Raw genomic sequence first — 24,498 nt, 5'->3', positions numbered from 1 at the left:
GGGACATTTTCAGGAAAGCCAGCAGCTGGAACAACCAAATACGGCTATAGTTATGGCTATATAACGTTCAGTTGAAAAGGTAACACGAGCAACTAAGACCAAGAAGGCAGAGAAGGGGAAGAAAAATGAAAGGTCTAAAGCAGCGTTTTTCAACTTGACAACTTTAAGATGTGTGGATGTCAACTCCCAGAATTCCCCAGCCAGCATGGAGTTGAAGTCCACGCATTGGAGTGGCTGTGGGTTAAGGGCTCTTCCGTATCCGGGACTTTGTCATCTCTGGTTCCGGATGGGTTGCACTGCCCCAGACAGACCCGGTGCGTAACTTGGGGGTCCTCCTGGACTCACGGCCCCTGCTCGAAGAGCAGGCGGCAGCCACGGCTAGGAGGGCCTTTGCGCAACTTCATGTTGTGTGCCAGTTATTGCCTTTCCTGGACCGGGAGGCCCTTTGCACGGTCACTCATCCCTTGTCATCTCCCATATAGACTACTGCAGTGTGGTCTACATGGGGCTGCCCTTGAAGAGTATCCAGAAGCTACAGCTGGTCCAGAATGCAGCCCCACAGGCTATTTTTTGTGCCCCAGAAGGGTGCACCATTGCTGCGCGAGCTTCATTGGGTACCAGTTTGCTTCCAGGTCCAATTCAAGGTGTTGGTCATCACCTTTAAAGCCCTACATGGCATGGGACCGGGTTACCTGAGGGACCGCCTCTTCCCCGTATCATCAGCCCGTCCCACCCGGTCGTGCACAGAGGGCATGCTGCAGACCCCGTCTGCAAGAGAACTCCATCTGGCAGGGTCCAGGAGGCGGGCCTTCTCTGCAGCAGCTCCCACCGTCTGGAACATCCTGCCCCCGGAGGTGAGGTTGGCCCCATCGCTACTGGCCTTCCGGAGGAGTCTGAAGACCTGGCTCTGCCACCGGGCTTGGGGCAGGGAGGGGAGTCATCATGGCTGGAGATGGCTAGTGCCCTAGAGTGCTCGGTGCATACAAGGACTGAGTTGTCATCTGCCATTTGGACTCTATTTTTATCTATAATTATTTACCTGTAACTGTATTTTTAGATACCGTATTTTATATATTGTACTTTTATTGTATATTTATTGTTTACTGATTATTGTTGTAAACCGCCCAGAGTCCCTCTGGTGGGAGGAGATGGGTGGTGACAAATTTGATAAACAAACAAACGAACAAGTCTTAAAGTTGCCAAGGTTGAAGAACACTGGTCTAAAGGATGTTCTGACACAACATCTGACTTCCTGGGCATCGGGAGCCCAAGCACCAGGGCACTGGGACTGCAAAAGCCCTGATCCGCATCCAGGGCATCAAGCACGTCACCCGAGGGACAGCGGCCTTGGTTCGCTGTGGACAGGGCTCTCAAGGCGGAACCAGCATTCTCAACTCTGCGCAGACGCAGACCAGAAATACTGGGGGAAGTAAAGGGTGCCATAACACAATCCCCAACCATTCTGCCTCTTCCAGCTTTTACACCAGAGGAAGCCTCTGACTGCCTTTCAGAGGCAGCCCCCACACAAAGTACGTGGGGGCCTAGAGCTAACCAATGCCAGGGCCAAATTATCCAGGGGCCAAGGAGAGGAATCATGGCGGCTATCCAGGAGCAAAACCGGATCAAGGGAGGCCCTGCCTTGGGACGAGGCTGATTCCTAAACGGAACGCGTCCAGAAGAACCCTTATACACACAGCCTCCTACGGATGATTAGCAAGTTGGTCTGGTCTGGACTGGCCCTCCGTTTTTTGCTCCCCGACCTCAAGACCCCAACAGCCTTCCAAAAGTCCAATGGAAACAAGAACCAGGTATCGCCCCACTGACCCAAATCTCTAGCCATGTCACGGATGTTGGCCGACAGCAGGTCTTAGGGCCGCTGTAAGGTCCGGCCTTACTCTGAAGAAGATCACTGAGAGGTTGCCCTGATGCATCGAAGACATGTTGAAAGAGGACGAACGGCAACTGGGGGGGCTGGTTGGGGCAAGCAGCCCAGAAGAACAGGGGGATCAAGAGGAACCCTCACCATTTCCATGCCGTTTTTCTTCATGCGGCGGCAAGATTTGAGGTAAGTGCGGATGCGTTTGCGGGCTCGTTCCTGGAACTCCGGGAACTGCCTGCTGCAGGATTCAATGATGGCCTGGATTTTCTCTTTGGGCTGTTTGGAAATGGGAACCATGCGGTCCAGGTTCTCATCCACAAAAAGGCGTACAAACATCTGCAGAAATAATGGGGACCAGGTCAGGCCTCTCCTCTCTCTCGGCCCCCACGGCCTGCCCACAGAACGGCCGCCGGCTCAGGGTCTCCCCGGGGCTGCTGCCGGGGCCTCCTGCTGGCCGGCAAGGCCTCTCCCACGGGAGTCTGGGGAGTAGGGCCAGCCCTCCCCCCGTCAGCAGCTCCGTGCCCGTACGTTGAAAGCCTTTAGCCGCTCGGGATCCATGCCTTCGGAGTCGTTCATCTTGTCGTTGTCCTCGTGGTCGTCGTGGTCATCGTCGTCGTCGTCAGCGGTGGGAGCTCTGCCCACTGTCAGGTCTTCGGGACATCCGCTGACCTCGGTCTTGACGGAGTCGTAGCTGCCAGAGCTGTATGGAGGGGACTGCCGAGGAAGAGGAAGGAGTCACCACCCGGGACCCTCTGCTCACACCCATCATCCTGCGGATACTCTCAGCTTCCCCCCAGGTCAACCTCCCTAATCTGGGTCTTCAGAGGAGGACAAAAGTCTCTTGGGGACTAGTCCAACCCCATGCCTAAAGGCCTCCAAGGTCCCTTCCAGCCCTAGGATTCTATGATTACAGAGGGGCAGACAGCACCCACCCCTTGCTAGGGTGTCTCCAAGCCCCCCATAGCAGCCGCAGGGGCACTGCAGAGTCACCTGGCAAGGAGCAGCATTTGGGTCCCCCTCAGCCACCCGGCTCTCCTTGCAGATGGGCTGAGTGGCCTCGTGGTAGCCCTACCTCACCTGACACCCCTGAAAAGGACTTCTGATTCCCGCCAGAAAAGTCAAAGGAAAGCAACTTCCAGCCATGCGTCTGCCTAATCCGGCCAAGTTGGGGCAGCCGATTCCATACTTGAACGATGTGCTGCATACGCACCATGCATCCGTCCTCTCTGCTCCCCTTCCTCAGCCCCGCCATCCTCATTTCTGAGTTATCTCCCCTGCTGTGCTTTCTAAGAACACAAGTCTGATGCCTAAATCAGCTTCACGTGGCTGGTGTTGAATCGCTTTCTCTTGGGAACACAGCTCCTCTGCCGTTTCTGAGGCCAACTCACCTGTCCCACCACTGGGCATCCTCAGCGTCCCGAGGGCAGGCCAGCGAGAGCCAGCTAGCATGGGATGGGCGCCCATTGGATGGGCTTGGTGGATGGGAACCCTAACCAGAATTGACCGGAAGGTTTCGGCTTCCTTTCCCCTGGTGACGCCAAGCCTACCCAGAGGTCCCCAGGCTGGGCAAGGCCATCCCGGGGTCTCCCTGGCAAGCCTCCTGTTTCCTTCTCCGGCCTCCAGCTTCCTGCACCTTCTGACTGCATTGCGTGCGGGCCGGACCAGCCGCCCGACGGGCCCCCCCCCCCGACCCACCTCTGTTGTGCTTTTGGCGCCATACTTCGCCCGGCTCCGCAGGCCGTCGGCACTGCAACCGTCCGACTGGTAGGCTGAGGTGACATGAGTGGGGGCCAACTTGTCGCAGAGGTTGATGGGCTGGTCCTCCGATGAGGCACTGAAATCCATGGGGGCGCCGGCTCCATTTCCGTTTACCTCTGGGTAGGTGGCATCGCCCTGAGTGCTGCTCGAGGTGGACGGGTTCAGGGTGGACGAGCCGTTTCCGCTGCAGCTCTCCGAGGAGGAATCGTCTGCAACGAGGGGGTGGGTCACCTGGGAGTTGGCCGGCGGGTGGGCTGGCATCGCCGCAACCCCACCTCTGCCCTCCGCCAAGGCCAGAGGTCCCCTCCCCCCATGGGAAGTCCTCCTCTCCCCCTCTGCCCTTAAGCCGGGGAGGAAAGCCCCTTCCCGGGGGGGGGGGGACTCGCTGTGGGCCACTCTCCCCAAATCCACAGCAGAAGGACGTGGTGGGACCCTTAAGAGGCGAAATGGGGGCTCTATGAGCGGGCAAGGCGTAAGGCACTCGTTCTGCCCCTTCGGAGCCCCCCAGCCTCAACCCTCCAGAGAGGAAGCGCATTTTCGGTTGCACCCAAACTGGAGAGCCTGGGGGGAGGGGAGGGGAGGGGCTGCGCCCCTGCCTTAGGAAGGGCACCTCCAGGGAAGGGAATGTGGCTCTGAAGGGCTGGGCTGGAGTGAGGGGACCAGTCCATGTGGTAATGTCAGAAAATTCACTTTTTTCCCCAGAGGTTTTGCAGCAGCGGAGGCCCAAAGTCAGGAGGGGTAGCGCCTTTTCCGACTGAGGAATCTTATTAAAGCTCGCAAAAGCTTCTGCCTGTGAAAGAAACGTGTCAGTCGGAAGTGGGGCTACCCAACTCCTGCCTTTTTGCCGCCGCAAACTCACGCGGATCCACCCCCCCGCCATGTCCCGGTTCCGAGTCCAGTTTGGCTGGTTCTCTTGAAGTCTGTTCTGCAGGCTTGGAAAACCCGTTTGGCTGGCGGGGGCACTTCTCTCTCGTCCTGCTCTGGCCCAGGAGACCCCGAAGAGGGCACTTCCTGCTCTGGGGGGGGGCGGGGGAGCCTCCCTGTGGCAGAGGGGAGCCCACCCCTGTCTCTCCCCAGCCAGGATGGGACGGGGGCCTGCCTGCGGAGATCCAAGGGAGAGGAAGACAGAGGGGCCTGGCCACGGCCTCCCTCCCTCCCCCCCCCCCCAGGGCCAGCTCTGGTCCTCCTGGCCTCCAGCCACTGACTGGCCCTCCTGCTTCGGGGTCCCGTCTGGCCCCACCCAGCCTGCAGGTGTCCTGCTCCTCCTCCTCTCCCTGTTGCCAGGCTCTGCTGCTTCCCGGGTTCCCATGGAGACTGCCTAGTACCAGGCCTCAGCCCCTCCCCCACATCAGAAACCTGTTCCAGCCCTGGAGTCCATTGCGCCAAGGGCACATGCCGGGGCTGGCATGGCCTCCCTACTTGGCATCCCCCACTCAGCCCTCTCCCAGGCACCCTTTTCCGTCCACCTTTTCCTCTGGCTGCACCCGCAGGGTTGCCCTCCCTGGCCTGGCAGCCCCAGGCCACCCCTGAGGCCAGGCAACCCTGGCAGAGCCCTCTGCATGCCCCCCTGTTCTGGGGCCCCTCCCCACAGGCCAAGCAGGAGACCTTGCGGCCGCTCCTCCCCTCCTGCACTGAGGGCCCACACAGCTGCCTCCCACCCAGGCTCAAAGCCGGAGGGGGGAGAGGTGGGGGGGGACGACTGGGGTCAAGCCGCTGCTGGGGGGGAGAGAGCCCCTGCCCTCAGCCCTCCCCAGATCCAAGCAAGGGGAGGTTTCCTATGTACCACAGTTCCCATCAGCCTGCCCTCTGGCCACAGTGGCTGGCTTATAGGAAATGTAGTCCAAAGCATCTGGAGGGTGCCAGGTGTCCAGCCCCAGCTCGGTCTCCGAGCCCACGGGACCTCCATCCCCACACCTTTGCCAGCTGGGAGGATCTATTCGTTTGCGGGATCTCCCCGGATTCCACGTTCTTTAATCTCGATTAATCACTGACCCAGATGAGTGAGGCGTGGGAGGGAGGCTGGGGGGCAGCAAGGTGACGGGGAAGGAGGAAACCGTGGCCACAGTGGCAGAAAAGGGGTCTGCCAGGCGCTGCCTGCCAGGCGCCCTCCAGATCTGCAAGCAAGGCCTGATCCCCACCTGGGCTCCCTCCTGTGCCAGGGCCTGCCTGGACGCCCGGGCACAGGGCCTCTCTCTTGAATGGCTGCTGCGCAGGGGTGGGGGGGCAGTTGGAGAGGCTCCCTCCCCTCGCGCTCAGCCCCTTCCGAGAGGATCACCAGCTTTATCTGCCTGTGGCTCTCGGAGGATTAATTCCTCCTGGTACCAGAGCCAAGCGACTGTGCAGATGGCCTGGGCATCGCCACAGCAACAGAGGGCCTCCTCCACGCACGCCCCGTGACAGGCCTCCCTCTAGGACCAGTGGGCTACCATGGGGTGGGAACACGCCATGCCCCTTGGCTGCCGTGGAAATGGGTGGCATCACAAAAGCCCCAAGGGCCGCCGTGGTGGCATGGCGCCCGTGTGCAGCTGGCCGCTCCACCGCCGGATGTAGCTGGGAGGGGGATTATAGCCCAAGTGCATCTGCAGGACACCTATTGGGGCCGCGGGCTCAAATGCCCCCTGCTGCAACAGAGCCCCCTGGCAGAGGGTTTCCAGCACCCAGACTTCGAACGGTGCACCGCCCCTGAATGTGAAGGACGTTTCACTACGGTTTGCTTTATGAGAGTCTACATGGCGCAGCGGTGGGGGCCAGGTGCAGCACAGCCGTAGCGGGGGGAGGCACACCCCACCTTGGGCTCCGGAAAACCAGGCCCCAGATGACCCCAGATCCCCACAAGTCACCACCCCTTCCTCTTAAATGGCACTCTGCTTCCCTTCACTTGCCCAGAAAAGGCCCTCTTATGTGCATTCACCCCCCATCGAAGGAACGACTTCTGCCCTTGGGGGGAGGAAGGAGGGAGGGAGGCTCGGTGCCCCCCAGAGCAATCCCCATCCAGCTGCTGGAGGGTTCGCTTCACTCCCTTTCATCCCCACAACTGTTCTGACAAGGGTCAAGAGTGGGGCACACTGTCAGCATTTGCAGAAATGCAGCAAGACAATCTGAACTGCCCCGCCGCCGCCCGGCCAACTCAAAATGGCGGGGAGGCAGGAGGGGCCCCAGCAGCTGGGCTTCTCAGGAAACTACAACCGCTCCGCGCTGCCCATGGCCGTCTCCCGCTGAAGGATCCAATTCAGAGACGCTCCGCCAACCAGTTCGCACCCACGCACAGCCTGGCTGCATCCTCACAACTTTTGTAACAAGCAAAATCGAAGGAAGGGAGACACCCATTAGTGAAGTCTGGGTTTGACGTCACTTTGTGCTTTTTCATTCTCCGTTGCTCTTCTGCTTCTTTTTTCGACTGTATGTGTGTGTTTTTTACCATTATTTATATTATTGTTTTTATCTTTAAACTTTGTTCGCACCCAGAGCCTCTTTGGCAAGCGGGGAGGCCCTATGCATCTAAATAAATAAGGTAAAATATTACGATGAGTATTATTTTACAGAATGGAAAGAGTGGGTGTTGCTGAGAAACAAGAGATTTTTAGACTTAGAAGATCACAACCTGAGCTTTGGATGGCATGGATGCTTATGGTATGATGACCTTAAAATTAAGGTGGATTTTAACGTGAAAGTCCTTTTTATTCATTTTTTATTTTTATTTCAGCTGAAGGCGACAGCAGGTGCACGCTGGCTCCAAAGCCCGAACTGTCTTGGCTGTGTGTGGGAGGAGGGGGGGCTGGCAGCTGATGAAGCCACCCCTACTGCAGTCCTGCCCATCACGCCGCTTGCAAGAAACGCCAGCAACGGCAGTGGCAGGAGGACACCTCTCTAGCTCTTTGGGGGCTGATCTCTGCTATTTGGAAAAGGTACTCAGACGACGGGATGTGTCCCTACCTAGAGAGATCAGAATCCTGCCAGCCACAGTGTTCCCTGTGACACTTTACGTGAGCAGAAGTTGGGCTGTGAAGAAGCGAGGCAGAAAGAGTATTGACGTCTTGGAACTTTGGTGCCGGAGAAGACCGTGGACAGCCAAGAAAACAAACTGATGGATCATCAGACAAATCAGTCTCACTCACTCAAGACACAAATGACCAGGGTCAAATTATCCGACTTTGGGCACATTAGGCGAAGACCCAGTAAGCTCTCTGGAGAAGCTCTGATGCTGGGGAAGGTGGAAGGAAAGAGAAGGAGAGGGCGACCAGCAGCAGGGTGGGGGGACTCAGTTACAAGGGCGATGGGGGCTTTGTTGGGAAACCTGAAGGACCAGGTTGGGGACAGAATATCATGGAGAGAATCTATTTGGTTGTTAAGAGCTGACACGGATTTGATGGCACATAATCCATTCGTCTGTCCATCTGTCCATCCACCCACCTTTGCTTCATAATGCTGGATTTACAGAAACTGGGGGGTGCGGGGGCCAAGAGAAGAGCCCCAGGGCTTGCCCTGTGAGCAAAAAGGGGCCTATGGAGGACCTTGCTGAAGCAGAGAAGGGAGAGAAGCACTCTGCCATCCCAAAGGATGAATGCCGGTCCATGCCTGGAGCAAACCATTTCCCTTTGTGGGCAGCAAGATGGAGAACCTGGGAAGCACAGCAGGTCTGGGCAAAATCCCTCGGCAGGACAGCGGGGGCTCCTTCAGTGCCCACGCCCATGCCAATCACTGCCCAGGGTGCTCAAGGGCTCTGGTGGAGCCTACCAATCATGTGCAGGAACGCAGGGGAAGGCCCTTTCTTCTTGCACGTCTCCCCCACACCAGGAAGCCTGGCCGGAAGATGCACTTGGGTCTGCCTGGGATGACAGGCGGACGGGCCCTGAGGGAGGGTGAGTCACCCTCCACCCTGCAGGATCTCCCCTTCCAAGGAGAGGAAGCCTCTCCTCCCAGGGAGAAGGGCACTTGAAGAGCCACACGTGCAACAACAGCCAGCAAGGAGCAAAGAGAAACACTCGGAATTATTCCCAGCAAAGGGTGGGAGGACAGCAGGGAGGCAGGAAGGATCCGGGCACGCCAGTCTTGGGCCAGTGCTGGGGAAGCGTGGCCAAGGGGGATGTTGCCGCAGATCGTTCCCTGAGCTTCCCCGAGGCCTGCTCCCAGCACAGCCCCCCAATTCTGCAAGCATCCTGGGCAAGATGCAGAAGCTAATGCAACTCAATTTGGAGGCAGGGAAGGCGGAAGGAGAGGGCAGAGCAGCATCCTGGGGCTCTCCTCTGCAGGACAGAGGGCCCCCAGCCCTTGTGCTGTGGCACTCTCGAGCAGCCGATGCTAAAGGGGCCGGGGAGCACGTGCCCACCTGCCCGAGGCGCTTGGTGTCCGGATGCGGCAGATCCATTTGAGGCCAGCTCCTGGCACAACACGACACTGCAGTTCATTTCAGCCCTGCCCCCCTGGCCCACACAGGCAGCACGTGGGAACAGAAGCACCCGGCTGCGCCCTTCCAGTCGGGGGTGCCGGTTCCCAAGGAAGCCCAGAAGCCACACGCTTGGCCTGGGGGGCTCTTCTCCCCCACCCTGGAGTCGCAAGGCCTGCCTGCAGTTGTGGCCCAGCAACGATGCAACTGTCCCAGAGGCGAGGCAAGGGGAAACCCTGCTCTACAAGGGGAGCCACCCTGCTTTGAAGGGTATGCCCTCCCTCTCAGGGATCTCCATTTTCAGTACCCGCAGGAGCTGCAGACAAGGGCTGGCTATAATCTCCCCCCCCCCTTTTTTTGAACTGGACAGCTGAAAGCACAGGAACTTGAAGGAAATTATCCTTTGCTCATTTTTATCCCTTCATCTCCTCCCTTATCCTCAACTGTGATAAAAGATTATACCCCATTATGCAATTTATTTTGTTTACACTGATCAGCAAGTTGGCAAGTTGGCTGCCCGTTTATATAAGATGCTGAGCGGGGAATGCGGGTTCCTCTGGGCCCAGGATCTGCACGCTGGTGTGTGTGTGTGTGTGTGTGTGTGTGTGTAGAGTAGAAAAGACACCAGTACTATGTACTGTACAGCGTATTCTGAGGACGTGTCCCATGGCAAGAGACAGTGGGCAGCACAGCACCCTGCGCCCTACCCTGGGGAAGGAAGTGGTGGGCTGCTCAAAACCCCCATTGGACCTGGGGAGGCCCTTTGCCTGGGGAAAGGGGGAAGCGCCCTGCCCACGTCGGAAAGAGGGGCCAGAACTGAGTGGAAGAAGCTGCTGACCAGCACTTCCGAGAATGTTGGCCTGGACTTTGCGGGGCTTTGTAGCTTCAGCTGGTGAAGGAGGGGGGCGCCAATATGGAGCTCCACCTGTGCCCCACCTTACGGCTCCCCTGCCCCACATGCAACAGGCAAAAATATGTCCCGTTCTCTCTTTCCCATTTGGCCAAGTTTTCCATGCTCTCATTCGTTCAGTTTGCCTCCACTGCAATCAATAGGACAGTTACAGTCCTGACACACGACAGGTTAACCAAACCTCTCTGTACAGACATTTAAACATCCCACAGACTACAGCAATACAGGGCACCAAACCATCCACCATACCACAGCATTGTCTCAGTCCCCCGGGCTCCTTCCTTCTCCATGGCCTTTCGGCCACAACTCACCCCCCTCGTGCTGATCAACGATTCTCTCCCCGCCCCGCCCCGCCCCCCCCCCGTCACGCCAGCTCCTCTCTTGAAACCCAGCAGCCTCTTCCTCCAGGATCCAGCGCAAACCCCCTGTCCACGGCCTCATCCTCTCAGCCCCGCTTTCCTCCTACATTCCCACCATTCCCCTCACTCCCATGAGGCAGTTTCCTCCTTGTGCTTCCCATGCCCGGGGTTCCCTCCTACACACTCGTGCAACTCCCCTCACCCTTCGGTCCAACCTCCCCTTTCAGTCCACCCACCCACCCACCCTTTCTTGTGTGGCTTGGGCATCATCCCATGCCCTCTGACAGTAAACCAAGTACTCTTCTTATGGGCTGGAGCAACATGGCAAGCTACTGGGACCAGGATCTGTCCTCCCGGAGCTGTACGAGAAGTGATGGTAAGTGATGGGGGGGTTGCTGGAAAAGTAGATCTGTCCCAGGAGCCCAGTCGAGGTGCATCCAGCTCAGCCTTCATCTTCTGGGAAGCCACATGCAGGGGCCAAAGGCCAGGACCCTCTTCCGCCCTGCTCACCCAAGCAAACTTCAGAACTAGGCTGCTTTGAGCACTCTCCTGGGTCCCCTTCTCTTTTCCCTTTTTAAACACTGCTTGTTTCTTATTTGCTGGTAGGGAAAATTGTTTGGGCATCAGAGTTGGCACTGCTTCCATCCATAAATCAATTGCGATGATTACTGTTATGGAATAATTACAGTTAGCCAGCAGTAAGAAGCACCAGGCCTTTCAGCCACGTAGTTCCGGGAGGGAGGGATTAAAGGCCGCGCCAAGCTAACTCATGGGAGGCATTTTGGTCTCCTTGGCACACCCTGTACCCACTTTTCTTGAGAGACCAGGCCCTTTAGTCCCAGGCGATGAGACTTTACTGTCTCTTTCTCTACCAGCTTCGGGAGATTGAGCAAAGCACAAGAGCGGGTCAACAATGTTGACTGTAGGCGTGTGGAGGGGTGATTCTATGAGCTCATTGAAAAAATAGGGGCCTGAGCTTTCCTTGTGCTTGTTTAAAGAAAACTTTCTTGTTTTTATTAAATAATTTTTGTAGCTGCCTGGAGGGTATGCAAAAGAAAGAACGCACATTTTGCAAATCAAGGAACAAAGCAGATCAATAACCAGGTAAATGAAGCATGTGTGGACTTGAACCTTCTGAATCCCCCAACCAGCACATTTGGACTTTAATACCCAGAGTTCTCTAGCCAACATGTGCTTTTAACTCCCAGAATTCCCCAGCCAGCATGGGGAATTCTGGGAGTTAGTCAGCACATGTTGTTGAAGTCCACAGATCTTGAAGTTGTTGAGGCTGAGAAACACTGCTCTACAATATTTCCAAGGTACTTTTCCTCTAGAAAATCTTGAGTGCCACGGCTGCCGTGGATAGTGAAAACGGTGCTGGCAATGGCGTGGTCAGATCCAGCCTCCTGATCTCCACCCGGCAGTCCCTTGTCCCAATCTGTGCTTCACCCCGTGTGAGCTCCACCTGTGCCCCCGACTGGTGCTTTCTTCCCCTAATGCCTTTTGGCGCTCTCGCCTGCGCCAAGCCCACTGCTGTACCACCACCTGGCTCCCTTTGGCTTTTCCCAGTTTTAGAGGGTTCTTTCAACAAGAGAACACCCAAGGACCGGCCCAGGTTCTGCCTTGGCCTTGGGCCAAGCTGTTCCTGCAGGGGCTAACCAGCTCCAGGGAGAATGCCCATCGGGAGCCGCCCGTCCTGCACACCTCTGAAGAGGAGCCACCGGAGATCTGCCACGAGGGAATGCAGCCTCCTCCTCTGCCTGCTCCCAGCCGGCCGCAGTGCAGAGCAGGAGGCCCCCTCCCTGTCTCTTCCACCTCTTCCCACACTGAAACCCCCTGCCTTTTCTCCTCTCTGCTTGGAGGACATCAAGGCTTTGTCTGCTGACTTGTAGGGCGGAACAGGACTTTAAGGCCAGGATCAGCCCTCTTAGGGGGCCAAAACCCTTTTAGGGGGCCCTCAAAGAAAAGAGCATCTCCTTGGGAGCGGAGATGATGCACTGCAAGGGCACCAGGTGGGAAGTGTGTGTGTGTGTGTGCTTGCGTGCATGTGTGAATGGGGCCTTTGTGAGAGACAGTGCATTCTGAACGTTTTTCCTTGGTGCAGGGAGCTGATGTAGGATGTAGAAAGGGGGAGCTGGATGAGAGGAAAGGAGGAACTTTGGGACACAGCCATCCGCACACCCGGTTCGGCTCCTGCCCAATGTTACAAGCAGAACACCTGCACCCTTCGCACGACTTGAACATACAGGGGCATCCGCACTCCGTCTCAATCTGGCGCGTTCCACGTTTTGCACAGCATCCTTGGAAATACTGGCAGAACCTATGTTTGGGTCCTTGTTTTTTCCCGTATTAGCAATGATAATCCATTGAATCAAGTGGCGTCAACGTCTGAATTGTTTGAAAACTGAAGTTGTCGCTCTGCTTTACTATTACTCCAGTTATTTCTTTCTCATGACATGTTTGCACGGTGTGGATCACACTAAACCGAATTATTACATTTTAAGCACGTTAAAAGCAATTATAAGGCAGCAGCGTCTCCTGAGAAAAGTCCAAGGGAGGCAAAGTGCACCCTGCAAACCCATCTGCCCTGTGGCTTTATAAGTGTGTTGCAACAGTGCACCTTTTAGACACGAGGGGCTGCAGCAGAATTCCCCAGGGCTACATTCCAACGCCCCAAATCCCCAGGCAGAGTGGCCTTGCTTCACCGTAACGAGGCCGGACTATTACGGGATGTTGCACTAGATGGCAGCACCCTGTTGACCTTGGCTGCTCTTGAAAAGCGATGCAGGGGGAGACCTGCTTAGTACATGGATGGGAGCCCAACAGGAAATCCAAAACTTGCAAGAGAGATTGGGAAGTGGAAAAAGCATTCTGGAAGAAGGCTACAGCAACTCTTTCTACAACCATCCAGAGTTGCTGGGATATAAATTTAATAAATTCTTATTCGTATTAGCCCTGCCAAGGAAACTTGATGACAGGTTAGCCTCCAGGACACAAACCTGACCTGAAGGAGGCTTTCCCTTTAATACATGACAGAACAATTATGTTGACAGCACCATGTGCCCACTGGGCCACTTTAACTTCTGCACACCTGGCACATCTGTCAGGGACACCAACTGGGCAGTGCTGATGGCACACTGTGCCCTTCCCATCTTTCCTAGAACAGCTCTGAAGCCTCTGAAACCACTTTTTTAATTAAAAGAAGTTTTAAAAACTGATGAATGCACAAACATTTATTAAGAGATATTGGGGTCAGAAACCTTGTTTGAAAAGCCTCAGGCATGCCCGAGAATCCCATTTGGTGGCACCCCTTTAAGCCATTAACTCCCCACCCCCCAAATGTTGGGGTAGTTTTAAAGGGCTCCTTAAACTTCTGCAAGGGTTGAGCTTTGCATTTTCCTGCTTCAAAACCCCTCAGTTCCAAAAAGTGGCCAAAACCTTTTGGCCCCATCCTCTCCTACGACATCATGATGGCACCTATCCTAGACAGCCTTGGAGGCCAAAGTAATTTTTGAGAATGCAGCGCAGCCCGTGGTCCTCATAACACTGCCTACTACGACATGCCACCATCTAAAAAGAAAACTGGGAAGGAGATGCCCCAGTTATGTACAGCCATCGCATTCTCCATCCCCTGCAGGAAGGGGACTGACCAGTTCAAATTGTCCCAGGGGACAAGATGCTGCAGTTACATGGAGCAACTTGACTGGGACTGCCTGGGCCAATTCAGCAGTGGGGAAATCCATAATTCGATGGAGAACATGGAGGGGGGAATACCAAGGCCTTAAACCCTACCCGGAGCCCGGAGCCCATCCCCGGTTCATTGACCTGTTCTTATGCCGCCAAACAGGTTTGTGGGTCAGAAGGACGGCCCCTCCCTCTGAAGGAACACGGACTTGCCCTTCCGCTCACAGCAAGCCCGGCCAGCTAGGCGTGGCCTCGGCCCCTGCTTGCACGCTCCCAACACACACAGCCAGGCTAGTGCGAGGGAAAGGCCAGGCTCACCTGACTGGCTCTCTCCAAATAAAAACACACTTAATGGGATGGCCTAATTAGCACAACAACACCCGGGTTGGCCTAACGAGCCGAGCACCAACAACCCCATCTCATTCTAGCCCAGGGTGTTGTGTGAACCCAGCTATCAAAGCTCTGCAAGGGTTAGAACAATGTTTCTCAACCTTGGCCACTTTAAGATGGGTGGACTTCAACTCCCAGAATTCCCCAGCCAGCCAAGCTGGCTGGGGAATTCTGGGAGCTGAAGTCCACCCATCTTAAAGTGGCCAAGGTTGAGAAACACTATCCTGGCTAATTCCAGGCTTTCGTCACCGGCTGAGTTTATGCACTGGCCCCTAACAGATGTCCCTGCACCCCAAGCCAACAGGAAATTTGTCCAGGGCGGGGTCCTTTGGGAAGAAGTGGGAAGCACCCAGCGCCTTCCTCCTCGGAGCCTTGCCAGGGGCTGGGGGGGGGGGGTTGAGTGTGGTTTGCAAAACAATCGCCCTTTCTTGTTTGCAGCACAGAGAGGTTGTTCTTCCCCGCCCGCCCAATGCTTCCTCTGGGTCCTGCAGCTGCCTCTCTGGGGACAATGAAGGATTCACGGCCCCCCACCAAAGAAACCAGCAGCAGCAGCGTCTCGGCCCTAACGCCCTGGAGATGAACTCTGACCTGACTCTGCGACTGCCCCCTCGACTCTTGGAAGCTCTCCAGCTTTGCAGAGTTCACGCACCCCTCCCTCAATGCTGCCAGCGACCTGCACCCCCTCCCAGAGCGACGGGCCCTGCCCTCTGCCTGTTCCCAGCAGCCTTGGCCCTGGAGTCTGCTGGCGTGGGCTGGGGGCACGTGGGCTGGGGGCTTCTGCTCCAGCCCAACAGGGCTGGACGTGGCTGCCTCCCTCGGGCGCCTGCAGGGAAAACAGAGCTGCAGAGCTTGGTGCCTTCATCCCGCACCCCCTTGCAGGAAGACCACCGATGCTGACCACAGGACCAGGAAGCAGCCGAGGGCCCGGCTGTTGGGTCCAGGCTCCGGGCCCAGAAAAATGCCAGCCTGCAGTTGGGCTGAGGAGATCCTAACACCTGACAGTGGGGGGGAAATGTAATGGCATATGGTTGCTGATTGATTAGTCATTGCCAACTCTTAGTGACCTCACGGGTAGATTTTTTCCCATGACTATCTATCCCCAACCAGCCCTTCCTCTCTTCCAGTGGTGCCCCCATCGCCCTTGTCACCGAGTCCCTCCACCTCGCTGCTGCTGCTGGTCACCCGCTTCTCTTTCCTTCCACCTTTCCCAGCACCAGAGAGCCGGCTCTTCGCATCACGTCCAAAGCAGGATAATTTGGGCCTCTGGCTGCGAAATTCATCCACTGCACTCAGGAGGCTGAGCAGCAACAGCCGTTGGAATGTACCGGCAGCAAAGGCAGGGATGCTGTGGCGGCCTGCAGGGGACAGCTGGGCTCAGCCCCCTCCGTTAGCTACAGGTTGGGAGGAGATAACGTCTCCTACATGACTGTTGGGCCCAAGTCTTGTTTTGAGGTTTTGCTTCGTCCTAGAAAAGCTGGGGGGGGTGTCTCCTGGTCTGCACTGAGATGGAAGATTGACACCTGCCTTCTGTCCTTCCTCCCCCTAAACCTGCAGCTCTGGCCCGCCTTCCAGGAGCCACTGCAGCCAATGGCATCTGCAGCGTGCTGTTTCCAACCCCCTTCTCACAAAGCAGGACCCCTCCCCTTCTGCTTGCTTTTTCCTTAAAAAGAAGCTGAGATAGACCACCATAGGACGAAAGATATATTGTGAAGTTAGCATGCTGCACGCAGGCTCCCATTTTTGCCTGTGGTACTGCCGTTTCACCCTTAAAACAGAGGTGGACCGCTGGTTGTCAACGGCCCCCAAACCAACTGTCTTCGACCTCTGACAGTAGGGATGACCCCTATTTGTGTGGGCCAGACCACCCCCACCTGAGTCCTCCATAGGTCCCAGAATTTGGGCAAACTCTAGTTGTGGTTCCCACACCTCTGGGGAGGGAGAAAGCAGTTATCAGACCTCCCCAAGGGCAGCCAAATTTGTTCAGAAAACTGGCCACGCTGAGGCGGAAGAAGCCTATAGCTTGGATAATTAGGCAGAGGACGACCCTGGATGCAAGTATGTTCATGTGCAGACTGCTCAGCAGCAGCCTTTTGCTGCAGAGAACATGCAGTTAAAGCCGCATGAAATCCACACACTCGTTTTTTTCTGAACAGAAGAAACAGTGCATAATAGAACAGTATATGTTGTCATTGCAGATGGCTGATATGTATCAGTGACGCAGAGCAAATAATCCGTCTGTGGCCCACAACCCCGATTAATCAAACCTAGGTTCAAATTTGGTACTGTTACGGGTATCCGACGAAACTTTGGCGAGCAGCATCATCCCTTTATACAAAAGCTTAAGCGGAAGAAAGAAGTGGCAACCAGGGGGTGCAGACTGAACCCCCTCAGGCTGCAGGTGGGGAAAATCATACTTAAGCTAACTCATAATCCATTGAGCTATACTTTCAGAAGAAGTCTGGCAGCCCCTTTTCCAACGAACAAAAGCTCCACCTTCAACAAAACTGGGGGAAAGGGTTGCCAGACTCCTCTTGTTTTTTGCCACCACAGAGCAGTATTTTTCAACCTTGGCCGGTTGAAGATGGGTGGACTTCAACTCCCAGAATCCCCCAGCCAGCCATGGGAAATTGAGGTCCACCCATCTGGGAAGTGAAGCCCACCCATCTTAAAGTGGCCACGGTTGAGGAACACTGCCATAGAGTCACACGGCTCTCAGTCTACAACGAATCACAGCCACAATCTCTAGATTCACCCTTTACACTAAGTCATAAACAAGACAACCAGTTTTTTTTCTCCCACTGAGTTCATTTTTTAAAATAATAACATTGCCTTGCTCCACCAGAATTTACTTCTGAAAATTCTCTGCCAGTAAAACTCCGACGTCCCAAGGAACAGACTGAATTAGAACCTCTTTCCTCATCTGCTTGTTTTCTGCTTACCGAGGGGTTTCCCATCCTCTGCTTGCAGCCTGAAGTGACCCCAGAAGCCTGCACAAATACTTACAGTGACCACATGTCCTTTCCTTATAAAGGACAGTCCTTTAAGTCAGAAAGCCGCCTTTTATTAGAATATGCGTTTTTGCAGTTTTTCTTGGTTTTGCTCTTGAATTTTCCTTTGTAAAGCAAAGTTATAAACAGTTAAAAACGTTTATCCTTCTGAACCTCTTTCAGATTTGCCCCTTTTTTCCGCTCTATCCTTTATTTTTTCCCAAGAAAATATGGTCACTGTACCTATACTCCATTTTTAATCAGAAGGAAGATTAGCAGATACTGGGGGTGGGGCGTTTGTCTCACTCACCATCCTCCTGGCTGTGGATATTCTGCGGGCTGCGCATCCCTTCCTCCTGGCTGGGGCTGAGACTGGAGTGGAGCTGCTGATCAGCTGACATCCATGTGGAGTCACTCATGTCAAACTCCTCGCTGCTCACCGAGGTCTCATCCTGGGGGGAGGGGAGAAAGGGTTAACTGAAGCAAGGATGGGAAAGCTGCTCTTCCCCGGCCCTCCCCCACCCCTTCCCCCTTTCCAAATCTCAGCTCTGGGCTTTGCAGGGCAGCAGGGCTCTGCTTCCTGACAGGGCTTCCTGCTCGAAGACACAAAGAGGACGCAGAACAACACAATTAGGGAGGAACCAAGGCTGCTGCCCGCTGCCTCTCCATCTGGGCACCCTGGCTGCTCTCCTTGGCGCCTGGCTGGCTGGGCGAACGGGCCAGAAGAGCAGACGGGAACGGTGGGGAAAGACCACCCCAACCGAGCCATCCTTGGCCCGCCCATTTCCCTCCCACCTGTGCAAGAATTCAGGTCAAGGTCTTATCGCGTTTATCCTCTGAAAGGTCCCAGGGAGCAGGCGAGGAACGCACAAGCACACGGGGTCACCTGAGAGCCTCCCTCCCTGCCAGGTGAGCCTGTGACCCTCCTCTCTTTGCCGCATCCCCTTGCTTCCACCGGGCTGGCAAAAGATGCCCAGAGCGTGGGAGAGGGAACGAGCCTCTGCTCAGAAGCCTTAAGGATGTGCTAGCAAGGAATGTGGCTGCCTTAGGCCTGTTTGGGCCAGATACTGACAGCCAGGTTAAAAAAGTACGGCGGAGGGAGTCTGGCGCCTGAGTGGGAAAAAACAGAAAAGCAATGGTCTATCCCAGTATATCCAGCGCCGAATCACCTCCCATCCAAAGGTGTGCCTTAGGAGCATTTGCAGCCGAGCCATTTGCACCTTTGGCCCCCCGTAGTCATGCAAGGGTAGGGTCCCTGGTGGGATGCAGTCAGCCAAAGGCTCTCCCGCCCTCCCCAAATCTCACCCCTGAGACGCGGGTCTCCCAGCCAAAGGCACAAAGCTGCCCCACCAGCCAAGGCTGCCTGTTCAGCCAGAGCCGTTTCGAAACGTCGTCAGCCCAACAAGCCACCCCATGCCATGCCACACGGAGCATCTTGCTCGGAAACAGAAACACAATGCACGTCGCCACAAGGCAGACCGTAGAGCACGGGCCGCCAGAGCAGCTAAAGTAAAACTTCAAAAATGCATGCCAGTGCTCCCATTAAAACACTATTAGAACCCAATTATTTTTACAGACAGTTATGCTAATATTTAATGCTATCTCCAGCGGCTTCGAGCCTTCTCGCAACAGAGCTGAAGGAGGGGGTGTTAATATCCGCTCAACCTTCCTGGGAGAGGACAGCTCGCCCGAGGCAGCCCCCGAGCCAAGGGCAGGCATTCGATCTCGACCAGCGGCTTTCTAGCCTGGTCTTCTGTTGCGCAGCAATAAATCGGTTCCTCTCAGGTGCATCCTCTTGCTCCTGAAATGCCAAGGGTGGCTACTGAACGACATTCAGTGAGCCTCACAGAGGTGCAAAGTGGGAGCGGTAAGAGGCCTCTTTTGCACTCAGGGGAGATGCTTAAGGGGATCCCTCTGCCTCCCCCAGCCCCCTCTTCAATTCTTGCCACATGAGGAAGGACCCACCTGGCATCTGCCCCTGCTGGGATACGGCGTACGGCAGTGCTTCTCCACCCTGGCAACTTGAAGCAAGGCTGGCTGGGGAATTCTGGGAGTTGAAGTCCACATGTCTTCAAGTTGCCATGGTGGAGAAACACTGCCGTATGGAGTCAATAGCCCTTTTGTCTGAGGCTGCAAAGGACGTCCTGATATTCTCACAAGCGCGTTCCCACGTTCCTGGAGGATGCCCTGGAACGAAGCTGCCCTTTCAGATGGCTGGAAGCATCCTCAAACCGCTGGCCTTAGGGTAGGGCTGGCCAGAAGCAGCCCAGAGCAGTTCCTCTTGCCCCAAAGCGAGTTGGGCTGGATGCAGGGAAGCACCGGGGAAACGAACCATCGGTACCCCTTTCCCACTGGGCTTCCCGTTAATTTGGCCGCTGGTCCCCGCGGAGGGCTGCCGCTAGCAGGTGACCATGAGCAGGGGTGGAAACTGGTGGCCCCTCCACTCGGCACTGCCCGGCCTGTGGATATTTGATTGCTGAAAGGGGAACCCACACGCCCTCTCAAAGGTCGAGGAGAACCTTGCCTGGCATCTCCGCAGCACTTCCTGTGGCATTGATTGCATTCCTGCCTCCCACTCCGGCAGGCCAGCGAGGAGACATTCACATGCCACCCTCCCTCCCCTCCCTCTCCCCGCCCTTCCCTGAGCTTTGAGACAAGGGCCTTGGACAGCGTCCAGAGCCGGAAAGGTCAGCCACGAGATTTCAAAACCAAGACGGCGGCGGCGGAGGGGCTAAATGCGTGGAAAAGCAGAGGGGCCCCTCCCTGACAGGCCCCGGGGCCAGGCCGTTCCCACACCGAAAGGGGTCCCCTCTTCCTGCCCTTTCCTGAAAGCACGGGCAGACCCCACTCCGGCCGGGCCGGAGCTTCTCCACCCCGCACGGCCTCCCCTGACCGAAGTCGGACTTTCAACCCTCAACCACCACTCCTGGCCCACCTTCATGCCCTCCAGGAAAGGCTTTCAGTCAGGCATGGTTGGCGGTGTGCCCTGAGCTGTCCTAACCTTTGGGCAGCTGGGGGCACTGAGGTCACGCGGGGTCTCCACCACGACCAGCCGTTGAAGCAAACCAAACCTTCAGAAGGAGCCTCTTTCTCCTTACAAAGGGCTCTGCAAGCAGGCAGGGGGAAGCACGGGCACCTCCAGAAGTCTGAGGTTGGCCCTTACAAACCGGATGGGACTTTTCCGGCCCTTGAGAGGGCTGCCTCCTGAAGATCCTCCCTCCCTCGGAAAATTCACTCGCACCCTCACGGGTTTGCACGCACCGGGCGACCAGAGGCTGGCCTTCCACGTGCTGCCCGTTCGTTCCAAAAGACCCCTTGGAGGAATGGCGTTTTCCAAAGGAGCCCCTTCTCCTGATAAACCCCCTTGACATCCCTTCGGCCAGCAACGATCCTGCCTCGTCCCCGGTCCCACTGAGCCGGCACAACCCTTCTTCACGAGCAGAGCCTCGGCGCACGCACACATGCACGCACACGCCCCTCCCCAGCCCCGCGATGGACCCCCGTCCCTTCCCTGCAACTCCGACCTGCCCGCCGTCCTGGAGCTCGGAAGACAAGAGCCTGGCGCTGGGCCCCCCTTCCCCAGAGAGCGCCTTTCTTTGGAAAGCTCACTCTTCCTCCCTCCCGCTGTATTTATGGCAGCCAGGCAAACATCTTCCAAACAAGCCGAGCACTCGCTCTTCCTCTTCCTGTCCTGTTGGCTGCAGACAAATCTGCTTGCACCAGGCAGGAAGCGCCGGCTTCATCCTGCCTCTCTCCCCCACCCCAAATCCCCCCCAGATGCGCCTTGCAGGGAGTTTCCTGGAATTTATGGTTCCCGCACAGCCCCAGCCTCCGAAACATTGTGGGGGACGTGATGACCTGGAGACGCTGCTCCGGCCAGGCACACCAGGCCCCCGCAGAGCTGCCGGGGCTCCCCCGGGCAGTTCTAATTGAGGGCGGACTCCAGGCCAGACCCAGTGGAGGCTGGGGCAGGGTTTAAATCGAGCCCCACAGCCCAGAAGTGGGGAGGAAGGATCAAGCTGAAAGGTGGTGCACGTGGGTAGAGAAGGGCCCCAAGCCCTCCTTCCCCAGCCAGCGCTTCTCTCCAGCCTTCCAGGGATGACCGAGCCAAGGGCCGCCAGAAAGCAAGACGGCTGGGGGAAACGGCACGGCCACCTCGCCCTGTTTTGCAAAACGCAGGCTCGGCTCTTCTCACGTTTAGGACCAAGGGCAACGTCTCTACTCCCAAGGCAGTGGGAGGGAGCCCATCGGCCTCTTTCTCCTATTTCACAAGACAGTTGTCAAAATAAAAGGTCGGGCTCCACAGTTATGCCATCTTGCAACCCCAAAGCTCCTGGAACACTGGCAGGAGAGAGAAGCAGCTAGCATGTCCCCACCCCCTGCAGTAGATGGAGGAAAGTTGGAATTAACACGTCTCCGAGTGACATCACCACCACCAGCAGAAGTCCTAAAAGCCAATCCTGCAGTTGGGAGAAACACTTCTGCTGCATGACAGACAGTGGCTTTCTACCCCAATGTTTCTCAACCTTGGCCACTTTAAGATGTGTGGACTTCAATTCCCAGAATTCCCCAGCCAGCCATGCTGGCTGGGGAATTCTGGGAGTTGGTCCACACATCTTAAAGTGGCCAAGGTTGAGAAACACTGTTCTACATCCTATGGAATAGAGGCTTGGGTTACACATATGTTAACTTCAGCTACCACAAAACACTCCTGCAGAGCTGTGCCCCTGCATATCCATGGGGAAACCCTATTTACTGAACACTGCAACCCAGAGGGAGGTGTTTTACTGGAACCAAAAACGCCAGTTTGCACTTTATTGGGGATCTTCCCGTTTCCTCCACTGCCTTCTGGCGTAGGTCTTCTCCATCATCTCCTAAGCTGGTGCCTTGCTGGAGGTAGGCCACATCAGATACACATCCAGAAGGAAAGCTCTTCTGGACGAGGACGCCTCCATTCAAAACTAGCTGAGTCTTTTGCTATTCAAGTGAGTTGAGCTACTGGGTGATCTTCTGATTTGCTGGCTGGAGCCCAACAATATAAATGGAGAGTACCGGTCTTCTGGTCAACACAGCAGTCAATCCCTGCTCAGAGGCTGGCTTCTGCTGATCTTAGAGGTCTGTAAAGCACAGAGATGTTCTCAAGGAAAGTGAGAAAATCCACCTAGCTGGTGAAATTTCAGTAAAAAGCAAAGGGGTTTTTGCTTACCATTTCGGGAGTTAAACTGCCCACGTTCTGTAATCTGGGCTCCTATTGAGGGAAGTGCTATGTAGCTATCAAGGTTATATTATCTGTGCTCATTTTATTTGGAGCTCTTTGTGGCTACACCCATTCAGCCTGAATCTGAATTAACCCCCCGTCTCTGCTTGCACAATATGTTGAATCATAAGCTAACCAAACAGATTGAGTTTGGGCAACGCACTATGCCAAGCCAACCACCGTTGCTGCCATCCAAGTCTCAAACTACCAAACCACAGCACATTGTGCAAATACAGCCGCTCAGCTTGTAACTAACCTGGTTAAATGTGCTGTGTGAACACAGCCATTGTCTTGATTCAATCCTTACAGCGGCACTGTGAAGGTCCCATCAATGAAGAGAAGATCACATTCTCACCCTTGGCCCCTTTAAGATGGGTGGACTTCAACTCCCAGAATTCCCCAGCTGGCTGGGGAATTCTGGGAGTTGAAGTCCACCCATCTTAAAGGGGCCAAGGGTGAGAAACCCTGCACTAGATGCTTTCCCACAAGCAAAAGTGCAGCCTGCTCGGACGGTTAGTGTCTGAATGAGATGCACTTCGGTTCAAGCTGTACAGCACACGGGCCAGGAGAAACACATTGACTCCAGAGTCATTCCGTGTCTCCCCAGTGCAGTGAGGGAGTTTCAAATGTGGTGAGGGAGAATTGACTGCTGCGGCCCCGGGGGCAATGCCACGACTCCTGGTCTGCTGACTACGTACACTCAGAGCCTGGTCACCTTGGCTACTCAGGAGTCACAGCCACCGCACTGGCCTCAGGGACTCCCCTCCTGCATTGGCGCCGGTCTGACCTGCTCTTAACGGGCCTCCACCACAACGCTGCAGCTTGAAAGCTCCCCTCATCACCCGGCTGGATATTTTCCATTGCAGCTGATGCCAGAAATTTCTCTCTCGTACCCTTTGCAGGTAGGGAAAACGGCCAATCTCAGGGCAAACTCAGAAAACGTCAGGCCCCTTCCCACAACTCCTTCTGCGCACGGCACGAACGACTTTGGCGGTGTTCAGCCACACTGGCTCACAGAGGCGCACTGCGTCCAGTCCTGAGATCAAACCCAAAAGTCACCTGCAACGACACCCAATGTTTTACCAGCTGTCGTGAAAGTCCATGACCCCCGGCTGAGCCACTGTAGCATTACAGCAGGAGGCAGACTTGAGACTATGGGAGACCCAGGAAGAGTTAAGTTCTGTGCTTGCTTCCAGGATGACAAGCTAAGTTCCTCCTGGCTCCCAACCACCCTACCATCACACACCAATCCTAAAATATTCAGGATGAAACCAAAGGCCCGATCAAGCCAACTTTATTTACCCCTCAAATTTTGTCACCACCCATCTCACCCTGAGCGCGACCCTTATCTTTGGCGGACAATTCCACGGCTCATCTTTGAGGCCTGTTACCAACCCTTCACCTCTGTTAATCGCAGCACTGGGAGGGATGCTTCCTCCCCTACCCCTAGTGTAAGACCCGTAAGCAACCCCAACTTTCGCTGCTCTTTCCTAGGCCCAGAATGGTCACGCGACCCCTTATTAGTAGCCACTGTATTTTAGTTCTGCTCATGGTGAAAACAGTCTTCCAAGGAACGTGCAATCCTTCCCAATCTGGAACCATCAGCAACTAGTATTCAGAACTGGCGCCCAACTTTGGGGGAGGGAATCATGCAGCATGCAGAAAGTTCTGGGTGGCAAACAATGGGGAACACCCTACCGATGACCTTGGAGAGCCACTACGAGTGAGGGGAGACGAAGAAGAGAAGGCGAAATAATAGCTTGGCCTGCAAGACCATGGAAGAACCCCACGGCCTCCCTCGCCCCAAGTGCCCGTTTCCCAGAGTGGCCAGCCAGGCGCTTTGAAACCCTCAAGGGGACAGGGGGTCTGACAGCACCCCGACATGGCTGGT

At 55.7% G+C, this 24,498-nt stretch overlaps 1 protein-coding gene across 5 annotated transcripts in view; it reads right to left on the bottom strand.

The window, feature by feature from the left end:
- Positions 1 to 24,498, bottom strand: part of NOL4L (nucleolar protein 4 like) — a 112,087-nt gene that overhangs the window by 6,026 nt on the left and 81,563 nt on the right. For 4 of the 5 annotated variants that reach the window (XM_063296834.1, XM_063296833.1, XM_063296836.1 and 1 more), the window contains 4 exons: positions 17,661 to 17,802; positions 3,575 to 3,846; positions 2,408 to 2,593; positions 2,024 to 2,215 (listed from right to left, as the gene is read on the bottom strand). In XM_063296834.1, the coding sequence (XP_063152904.1) occupies positions 2,024 to 2,215; positions 2,408 to 2,593; positions 3,575 to 3,846; positions 17,661 to 17,802 (792 nt within the window). Of the gene's footprint in view, positions 1 to 2,023; positions 2,216 to 2,407; positions 2,594 to 3,574; positions 3,847 to 17,660; positions 17,803 to 18,145; positions 18,327 to 24,498 lie in introns of those variants that run through there. The other variant, XM_063296837.1, reaches the window with a different exon arrangement.

Source organism: Candoia aspera, chromosome 3 (assembly GCF_035149785.1).
Source record: "Candoia aspera isolate rCanAsp1 chromosome 3, rCanAsp1.hap2, whole genome shotgun sequence".
NCBI lineage: Eukaryota > Metazoa > Chordata > Lepidosauria > Squamata > Boidae > Candoia > Candoia aspera.
This window is presented reverse-complemented; position numbering and strand designations above follow the sequence as displayed.